The sequence below is a fragment of the Harpia harpyja genome, chromosome 7 (assembly GCF_026419915.1).
Source record: "Harpia harpyja isolate bHarHar1 chromosome 7, bHarHar1 primary haplotype, whole genome shotgun sequence".
Classification (NCBI taxonomy): domain Eukaryota; kingdom Metazoa; phylum Chordata; class Aves; order Accipitriformes; family Accipitridae; genus Harpia; species Harpia harpyja.
The window spans coordinates 8373786-8383574 of NC_068946.1; the positions used below are offsets into that span (position 1 = coordinate 8373786).

The window sequence follows — 9789 nt, forward strand, 5'->3', positions numbered from 1 at the left end:
GGCAGGACGGCATCGACAGCACGGGTGAGTATCAGATGGAGCAGGGGAGCAGGTGAAAGAGGTTTTAGGGTCACCTCATTCTCTATTTTGGCTGGAAGATGCTGTCCTCGATGCCCGAAAGCAGACAGTGAACTCAGGGACGGCACTGCTGGGATTTCAGCAGCCCAAACCAAGCATCAGTGAGTAAATAACCCCTGAGCCTGTTTCCAGCTGGAATTTCCTAGAAAATAATTGCTGGAAAAACCCAGGTGTCCTCGCCAAGACTGCAAAACCTCGCTTCTTCAACGGAGGAGAAGCCGGTAGATGGAGATGCCGCATCCCGAAAGGGGAAGAGCCGATCCCCGGGGAGGGGGAATGCGCTGTCTTCATCGCTCTCCGAGGGTTTTTTGGCCACTTCCAAGCCCGGCTCTTGGATCGAAGGCTGGTTCTTGCGGGGACTCGCCTGCATGGAAAGTCTAAACCCCTCTGAGCGCCAGCGGCGCCTCTGCCCTCCGGGAGCTGGGGATTAGATCAGGAAATGAGGCACAAGCAGAGGTAAGAGGTTTCCTGAAATCCTAGCCAAGGCTTGAGTTATTAAACCAGGCTTCCTGAGTTTTAAAAAAAAAAAACCAAACACCACAACCCTTGGAGATTTTTGTCTGCGCTTGGCAATTTTAAAAGCAAAAGGTACCCAGGTGTGAGGGACCCATTTGCACCTCAGTTCCCCCCTCTCCCCGGGGTGTTTTGCTTGGCTGATTTTTGCAGGGTGTTTCTGGCCTCAGGGGGTTTTGCAAAGTCCATTTAATTATTAACAGGCAGCTCCTGCCCTTAGCTAGAGGTTAACAGGGCTGGAGACAAGGACGATGCTGGGTTTTGGGGCAGGCAGAAGCTTTACGGGAGCAGCTATTAGATGTGTTTGGAGTCCTTTGGATGGTTTTATCCATCCTTCAGGCTGGAAAACCAGACTTGATATGAGATGGGAGCACCTTAAAAACCCCTTTGCTTCTCCTCCTCATCTGAAACTGTGTTTTCTCTTTGTTTTTAGGGCAGTCAGACCCTCTCTTGGCTGCAGAAATGCTCATACCTCAGCACAACTGATTGTGGGCTTGGGGCAATGGGGGAAATCCTGCCCCATGGGTGAAAAATCTCTGCTGTCTCCTTCCTGTTGCTCATCCCCATCCCTGTGCACACTGCTAGCCGTTCTCTGGAGAGCTTCTCCCTCCATCCCAGCCCTAGAGCACCCTCCATTTGCTCAGTTGCTCGTTTCGAACATGCCTAAAATTTGCAGGTTTTTATCCCCCAGCGCCAGGCTCGGTGTCACCGCCGGGGTCGGGGTTTTTAGGGGAGCATCCCCAGCCTCGCCGGGATGCAGCCGGCATCCTGTGTCCTCCGGAAAGCAGCCAGCAAGCCAGGGGAAAGAGGGCCCCACGGTCAGCAATGCTGGCTCTGCCGCCACGCAGGGGCTGCAGATCTGCTCCGGCATCCTCAGCCTGGGTGGGAAAAAAGGGGATTTTTTTTTTTTTTTTTCTTTATCCTGGGATAAAGCTTTAAATCTGCTGCAGGGTTACAGCATCCTTGCTGCTCAGGGGGCAGATTGAGCGCTAATGCCGAGCTTGGAGTTAGAAGGGGTGATTGGGATCCCAGGATCCCAAATTTGGGGGGTTTTATCTCAGTTTCCCCAAGAGCAGCCGAGATCATAGAGCAATGCCCTGGCATGATCTTTTCATCTCACCCTCCAGCAGCACAAAACCCAGCCTAAATTGTTCTGGCGTGCTCGGCGCTGCACAAAATCCTCCTCTCTCCTTGCATTTACAATCAATTTAAAATTTATCCAGCTGGAAAAAAAAAAAAAACAACCTAGCCCTGCCGACCATTGCATCGATATGCGCTTATTGATTTTTTTGTTAATTATTATTATTTTTTTTCCCCCTAGCAGACAGCAATTTGGGAGGAGGAAGGGGCCGGCTCAGGTGTGGCATTAGGACCCAGCGGATCCCCCATGTTGGAGGTAGGAGGTTTTTTGGGCTTTTTTTTTTTTTTTAACTCTCATTTCGGAGTTTTTGAAAGCAGAGAGAAGAGACCAAGGCGGTGGGCAAGGGCAGAACCAGCACTAACACCCAGAGCGGTAAGGACCAGGCGAGAGAGATTCCCCCATCCCAGCCCCCTGCATCAGGCAGGGATGCTGGGGACCCCTCCAGCAGCAGATGGGACTGAACCCCATCTTTGGGGCTTTGCAAAGTCGCCTTAAAAACTCCCATCGGTCGGGGCAGGCGAGCTCACAAAAGCTGTTTTCAACCTTTTTAATCTCATAAAAAGAAAAGCCACCTTATTTGGGGGGGGGGGGGCTGAAGACCCAGCAGCCACGGGGGGGGACCCAATCTTTGCAGCCTGACAGCTGTTGTAGTAGATTTTTAACCACTTCAAAAAGTCTAAAAATACCCTAACGTCTGAAGGAAGCTGCATTTTTTTTTCCATCCTGGAAAGAGACTGGAGAAAAGGGATATTTTAATGTTTATGTTTATTTTGCCCCCCCCAGGGGGGGATGGGACCCTAATGAAAATGCGATGTGTGAAAACGGGGACGGGGGAAAGAAGTTTTTTGCCTTTGGTTGAGGGCCAAAAAAAATTTGAATCCTTTCATATTCCCTTTGTTCTCCCACTCTCTGGCAACTGGAGAGCTTAAAAAAAAAAAAAAAAAAAAGAAAAGAAAGGAAAAAGAAAAAAAAAAGCTGGGGGAGGGGGGAAAGGCTGGGGGAAGGTGGGGTTTAGCAGAATGAAAGAGAGAGACTGTGGTGTTCTTTCTTCGGGGTTGATTGTTCCCAGATGTGCAGTTGCAAAAACATCTGGCGCGGTTGGAGTCGCCGGACCCCTGCACGGAGGGGAGAGGAGTTTGTTGGGGGGGGGGGCACCTTGGATCCCTCCTGGGGCATCTCACTGGGCTGCTTTAGTGGTAGGAAAAGCCAAAGGTGGGGAAGGAGGAGGAGGAGGAGGAGGGTGGAGGTGTCCCCATCCCCTCTTTGCAGACTTTGGGTTTAAGGAAGATGTCGCGGCAACCCTCGGCATCGCTCCCAGCTGGGTTGGAGGTGGCGGCGGGCGCTTCGGTGTTCTCCCTCGGGTGGAGAAGACATTGGCATCACCATCGCGGGAAGACGTGACCCGTCTGTCCTCATTCTCCGGCCAAACCGTGCAAGCTCGGTCCAAGATCTCTGTGTTTGGGGGAAATTCAGGGGGAATTAGACCTCAAGAGAAGCCTTGGGCACTTGCAGGCTGTTTGGGGGTAAAAAAGGGGCTGGCAGGGCATGTTAATCCTGAGCTGTGTGGCCATGTCCTAGGGATCGCTGGAGAGATGGGAGGATGGCGTGTGATGCCTCTGGAAGTGGGCATCCATCTGCCCCGCAGCCTTGCCTGAAGCTGTCTTGGGTGGGATACGTGTGCCAGGTCAGGGTGATTTGGGGCCGTGGGATGTTGGCGCCGGCATCCCATGGGATCCCAGCATCTGGAGAACCAGCAAAGGTCAGGATGGGCATCTACAGCCCCTTTCTGCCACCTCAAGGTAGCCCCAAACCCCGCCAGTCCCCTGTAGCAGCCCTGTCCTGGCCAGGACCCAGCTGCTTTCCCAAACCCAAGGTCTGCCAGCAGCCTCTAAGGCTCGATAAAGCCTCCCGGACCCCTGCCAAGCACCCGCCAAGCCCAGAGCCGCACATTGATCTCGTTCATCCCTGTGCAATCCCCTTTATCCCAGGACACGTTTAGCCTCGAATAAACCAGGGTCTGGGGCTTCCTTTGCCATGGGAAACAGATGGGGCTTGTAGGGACCTGGATCCCACCGCGGTGCGGCCGTGGGTTGGTGATGGAGTGCTGCTGGGCACTTTGTTTGGGACCACCAAACTCTGACTGCCGGCTGAGCTTGGTTGTCTGATCCCAGCTCAGGTAGGGACCAACTTTCTGGCTTTCCCAAAGCTGGGAGGGGTCTGGAAGTCCATTGTCAACATCCCCAGTAGCTGCGAGCCCAGGGATGGAGGAGGATGAGGTGCCTAGAAGATGCAACTATGGTGGTGGTGCAAGGGCATGATTGCTAGAAGATGCAACGCTTTGGTGATCTTGAGGACATGGTGGCTAGAAGGTGCTACGCTTTGGTGATGGTGGGGACGTGGTGACTAGAAGGTGCCACGCTTTGGTGACGGTGCAGGATGTGGTCCCTAGAAAATGCAACACTACGGTGATGGTGAGGACATGGTGACTAGAAGGTGCTATGCTTTGGTGATTTTGAGGCCATGGTGGCTAGAAGGTGCAGCACTATGGGGATGGTGCAGGACATGGTCCCTAGAAGGTGCTGTGCTTTGGTGATGGTGAGGACATGGTGGCTAGAAGGTGCTGCGCTTTGGTGATGGTGAGGATGTGGTGGCTAAAAGGTGCTATGCTTTGGTGGTGGTGAGGACATGGTCCCTAGAAAATGCAACACTATGGTGACGGCGTGGGATGTGGTCACTGGAAGGTGCTACGCTTTGGTGATTTTGAAGCCATGGTGACTAGAAGCTGCAGCACTATGGGGATGGTGCAGGACGTGGTCCCTAGAAGGTGCTATGCTTTGGTGATGGTGAGGCCATGGTCGCTAGAAGATGCCACGCTCTGGTGATGGTGCAGTTAGTCCCATTGACCCCACCTTCCCCACTGTGGTCTGAAACCCAGCAGGGACCATGCTGTGCTGGGGCTGGACCCGCGTTCCCATCCTGGGTGCTGCACACAGCCGTGGCTCAGCTGGGAGCCGGGGTGGGTGCCTCGGTGCCTCCTGGCATGGGGTGCTGATGTTCCCCCTCCACAAGGGCGAGATACCAACGGGTTCGGCTTATCTCCACCCATGCTTCAGTTTCCCTGCTTCGGCAGCAGAGCCAGGGATGCCAGGAGGGGTTTCCCATCCCTGCGGCATCTCGGTGTGCCGGGAACGCCGACGAGCTTTATCCCCAACAGCCAAACACCTTCAGTTGGATTTCGAAGGAGTTTTGGGGGAGAATTTCTCTTTTTTTTTCCCCCCAATTTTCCCCCTGCAGCTGGCTTGGGACGAGGGGGAAGGGCAGCCAGCATCCCTGCCAGCCCGCGCCGGGGAAGGGGGCCCGTCTTACCGGCGGCACAGCCGGCCTTGGCCCGTCTCCCCGCCGGGAAAAGCAGACGCTCGACATGCAAATCGCCACTTGGAAAGCGCTGGGGAGCTGTGAGCGCCCAAGGCTGCCAAACCCCAGCGCGGGATTTTTCCTGAAAGCCATTTTTCCCTCCCCAAATCTCCACATCCCCTTGGATTTAAGGGATGCCCGAGCAAACGCAGCATTCCCTGGTGGCAGGGACCCCCAAAATAAACGCTTTGCCAAGAAACAGGGCTGAAAACCCCAGGAAGGGAGCTCCCAGATCTCCAGCTCGTGAGTCTGTTATCACCAGGGGGGTGTCCAGATGTCTCCCCCATGGTGGTGATTCAGACATCCCAGAATTTCTCATCCCCCGTCCTGCCCACAGGATATTTCAGGGCTTGGTCCTTGCAATTCCCCTGGGAGCGCGCGGTCGGGGCGGGAAGCCCAGCCTGCCTTTTTTGGGGGGAAGTTTCTTCATTTTTTAGGGTTTGGGGCGGGGGGGGGGTTGAGCCAGCCCCTGGGAGTGTCTCAGGCAGAGATGTGGGGGGTGTCATGTAGAGGATGGGGAATGGAGGGGTCTGGGGGTCTGTGTGTCCACCCCCCCACACTCCGCTAACCCCTCTGTGTTTCCCTCTGCCCCATCCAGACTCCTCCGGCTGCATCCCGGCCCACGCTGCTCCTCCATCGCTGCTGTCAGGATGAGAGCGGTGGGGCTCTTCTTGCTGTGTCTGCCAGGTGAGTGCCCCCTCCCCGGGGGTCCCCAAGGCAAGGTGACACCCCGTTAAAGCCCAGGAGCCAGCTACCACCCACAATGATGCTTGGGTGCCTGCACCCATCTGGGACAAGCATCACCTCATCGTCTGTTATACCCCAAAATTAACCCAAACCCCAGCCTAGTCTCATATTTAGGCTGGGACTGGCTCTATGTTGGGGGGGGCACGGAGGGTGTGAGGGGTCTGGCACCAAGCAAGTCCCTCCTGCTTTGGGGACATTGAGGTGGCACCATGGGGTGGCTCAAAATCGGCACCTCGGGGCCAGGATGACATCCAAAAAAATTATATTTGTAACCCCCCGGGGGTCTGGCAAAGGCGGGATGGAAACGAGGAGGGAGGCGACGGACCCAGGAGCCTGGAGCCAGGAAAACTTTGGGCGAAACCAGCTTGGCACAAAGGCTAGCGAACAGATGGAAAACATTAAGCAGGCGAGGCCGAGGGAGCCTGGGGAAGGGGGGGGGGGCAGCATGGGGGGTAGTGGGCAGAAAAGATAAGTCCCATCCCGGCACGGTTCCCGGTGACGCTTTGCTCACGGATGCTGCCTGTTGCGAGGATGCGGAGGGATGCGGCAGCTGGATGGACCACGGGGCATCACGGTGTGTCCCGGGGATGGGTCCCTGCTGTGCTTCGGGGACGGGGGTGACCTGATTCACCCCCCCACGAAACACTCTGCCTGCGTGATCGCATCAACTCATGCACACTGGCATTTGAACCCCGTTTGCCCCCCTGGATCCATGGCAGGATTAGTTCCCAGGGTGTCTGCAAGGGGGATGCCGTGGTCCCCTGGGGTGTCAGGAGCATCACTGGGGTCAGCTGGATGCTGGCCCTTTCTCCGGGGAGGGTCGTGGTACCCGGATGCTGCAAGACATTGGGATCACCCGGGTTCATCCCCAGCTGTGCTGGGATAATGGAGGAATCCTGGGCTGGTGCTCGTCCCCCATCGGTGAGCATCCCACTTTCCTCTCCCTCCTCTTGTCCGGGCAACGTGCCCCTGAGGACAACTATGGGATGATATTTTGGGGGACGATGTGAAGCTGGAGAGGCAGAGGCAGAGCAGGGAACCCCGAATCCCCAGGCTGGGGGTGGCTGTCCCCCTCCTGGTGATGCTTCTCCCCCCGACTCTGTCTCCCCAGCAGCGCTCCTGGTCCAGGGACAGTACAGCAGGTTTGAAGGCATCACCTACCCCGAGCCGGTACAATATTCCCAGTACGACCAGCAATCAGGTTAGAGCACCCTGAACTGGGGGAGGCTTCACCCACCTCTCTCTCCCATCTTTTTCCTTTCTTTTTTGCTTTCTCTGGCCAAATAACACCAGTCTGATGCCTCTTTCTGCTTCAGTACTCTTTGCTCCATCCTTTTTCACCTGCCCCTTAAATTTCCAACCTCCTCCTAACACCTTGCCACCTCCCCCTTGTACACAAGCCTCTCCTTTCCCCTTCCTCGCACTGCCATTTATTTATTAAGCCTTAATTAAGCTTTAAAAAACCCTGGTGGGATGTTGCCCAATTTCATTCTTGGGGTGGCTGGGGCATGTTTTCCCATCACTAAGACTGGCTGCAAAATTTTGGGGAGCTCATTGCTAAGTCCTGGCCCCGATGGGGTGTGTTTTCTCCCTAAAACCCATCCTCAGCCTCTGCTCCGTTTTCTGTTTTATTTGCCCAGAAATTCAGGATTACTACGACTATCACGGTAAGTGATTCCCCTGCGGGATGCCGGGGTGGGGAGGGGGTAGGTTTTTGGGGTGTGCCCGCACTGTCCCTCTCCTTGCAGATGTCACCCCCCGTGCCCCCGAGGAGCAGTTTCGGTACCAGTCCCAGCAGCAATCCCAGCAGGAAATCGTGCCGGCCCCGACCCCAGGTGGGTGGCAGCCACCAGCCCCCTCCCCACACCAGAACTTGGGGTCTCCATCCTTCCCCTGCACCCTTAGCCTGGTTGTGCTCCCCGCTCCGGAGCAGCTTCATGGGTGCCAGCGTCAGGATGCTCCAGCCCTAAAACCCAGGGAAAGGGCAGCGACATGCTTTTGCTCCAGCCCTAAATTTGCTCTTCCCCCCCCTGCAGCTGCTGCCCCTGAGACCGAGCCCACAGAGCCAGGACCCCTCGGTAAGTGCTTTATCCCCCCTTCCTCAGTCCCCAGAGGGGGTTTCATCCTCCCTTTTAGCCCAGCTACGGTGAGGATGTGCTGCCACACTCATACCCAGGGCAAAAATTGGGGGGCGGGGGGGGGAAGGTGTCATGTGGATGCTAAGTCCATCCCCGGGGGCATCAGGCCTTCCGCCATGGATTTCCCAGACCCCCACCAGAAACCAGCTGCCTTTTCTCCTTGCAGACTGCCGGGAGGAGCAGTACCCCTGCACCAGGCTCTACTCCGTGCACAAGCCCTGCAAGCAGTGCCTGAACGAGATCTGCTTTTACAGGCGAGCCGGGGGGGGGGGAGCTTCCCTGACCCCCTCCCCCCATATTTTGGGGACCCCCCTCTGCTTTTGCACTAACCCCCCCCCCCATCTTTTTTTATCTCCCTCCACACACATCCAGCCTCCGACGCGTTTACGTGATCAACAAGGAGATCTGCGTCCGCACCGTGTGTGCCCACGAAGAGTTGCTGCGAGGTAAGGGGGGGGGAGATGCACCCCAAATTGGGGTCATCCCCATCTGGGTCACCCCCTTTTCCCAGGCAGGGGGAAGGGGGAAATCCCAACAACCAAAGTTGCTCCAGGAATCGCTCCACAACCAGTGGACCAAACTGGGGCTGAGCCACCCCCTTGCAGCATCATGATGTCCCCATCCCAATTGGGGGAGGTCCCTCGCTGCTTTTCTGCCCCCTCGTTTTTCCTACATCCAAGGATTATTTCTTTCCCGCTATCCCCGCAGCCGATCTCTGCCGCGACAAGTTTTCCAAGTGCGGGGTGATGGCCACCAGTGGGCTCTGCCAAACTGTTGTTGCATCCTGCGCCCGCAGCTGCGGCGGATGCTGAGCTCGAGGGGACCCCCCTTCGCCGGCTGCATCCCGGGATCCCAACCCCTTCCCATCTTCCTCTCCCGGGTACCCATCCCACTCTGGATCTTCACCGTGGTGCTAAAGAAACTGTGCATGAAAGAGCATAAAAAAAAAAAAGTCCATTTTTTGTGCACATAATAATTAAAAAAAGGGGGGGGTATTATTTTTATTACTTTCCTTATTATATTGTAAAGGGGGGGTGGTGCGAGCCCCCACCCCCCCTGTTTTCTACGTAGAGTATCCAAGAGATAAAGCGTAAGGGTCGCTGCGGCTCTCGACTCGTTTTTTTTGGCGGGGGGGGGGTGTCTGATTTTTGGGGGGGGTGGGGGGTGGGGGGGGGTGTTCTGATGATTTGAGCAATTCCTGGCCATCCAGCCCTGGGCAGAGGAGGGGCTGTGGGAGATGATTTTTGGGGTGTTTTAGGGCTTGCAAAATGTCTGCTTTTGGGGGCAGTTGTGAGGGGGGAAATAGCATGGCTTGGAAAGGGCTTCATTGGTGGGGGGGTTCTTATAGAAAAAAGTGCAGTAGATAGGTGTTTGGGGCAAATTTCTGAGTCTCTTATAGAGAATAATGGGTGTTTTGGGGTTTGATTTTGGAGTGTTGCTTGGTTGCCCTATAGAAGAAGGTGGAGGGTGAGTCTCTGCTGGGGTCCTGCAGTGTTTAGGGCTCAGGTTCCCCTATAGAAAAGAGGGTGAAGGTTGGAGCTCGGGTCACTTATAGGAAATAGTGTAGGCTTTAGGGGTTAGGCTTGGGGAGTTTCTCCAGGTCTTGTACAAGAAATTGTGTAGTGTAGCTCTCATATATAGCGTGCAGCTCTCATATAGTGTATAGCCCACTGATATAGCATGCAGCTCATATAGGATACAGTTCTCTTATATAGCATGCAGCTTTCATATACAGCATACAGCTCTCATAGCACTCAG

General features: G+C 55.4%; 1 protein-coding gene across 4 annotated transcripts; it reads left to right on the forward strand.

Annotated features, from left to right (window-relative positions):
• Positions 1-63: 63 nt before the first annotated feature.
• MFAP2 (microfibril associated protein 2) lies at positions 64-9138 on the forward strand. 4 transcript variants are annotated; one of them, XM_052792268.1, is made up of 10 exons: positions 64-1267; positions 1913-1987; positions 5745-5833; positions 7008-7094; positions 7534-7560; positions 7642-7728; positions 7930-7971; positions 8198-8285; positions 8404-8477; positions 8740-9138. In XM_052792268.1, exons 3-10 carry the CDS (start codon positions 5797-5799, stop codon positions 8841-8843), a joined length of 546 nt encoding a protein of 181 aa, XP_052648228.1. In that variant the 5' UTR covers positions 64-1267; positions 1913-1987; positions 5745-5796; the 3' UTR covers positions 8844-9138. The 4 variants fall into 4 exon arrangements, with proteins under 4 accessions (XP_052648228.1, XP_052648226.1, XP_052648225.1 ...); XM_052792266.1 differs by having other exon boundaries at positions 64-534; positions 7005-7094; XM_052792265.1 differs by lacking the exons at positions 64-1267; positions 1913-1987 and adding an exon at positions 1996-2104 and having other exon boundaries at positions 7005-7094.
• Positions 9139-9789: the final 651 nt, after the last annotated feature.

Coding starts and splice junctions, on each gene's coding strand:
- MFAP2 (XM_052792266.1), top strand. CDS start 5,797: ATGAGAGCGGTGGGGCTCTTCTTGCTGTGTCTGCCAG. Junction 7,561..7,641: donor GGATTACTACGACTATCACG/GTAAGTGATTCC, acceptor CTCTCCTTGCAG/ATGTCACCCCCCGTGCCCCC. Junction 7,729..7,929: donor CGTGCCGGCCCCGACCCCAG/GTGGGTGGCAGC, acceptor CCCCCCCTGCAG/CTGCTGCCCCTGAGACCGAG.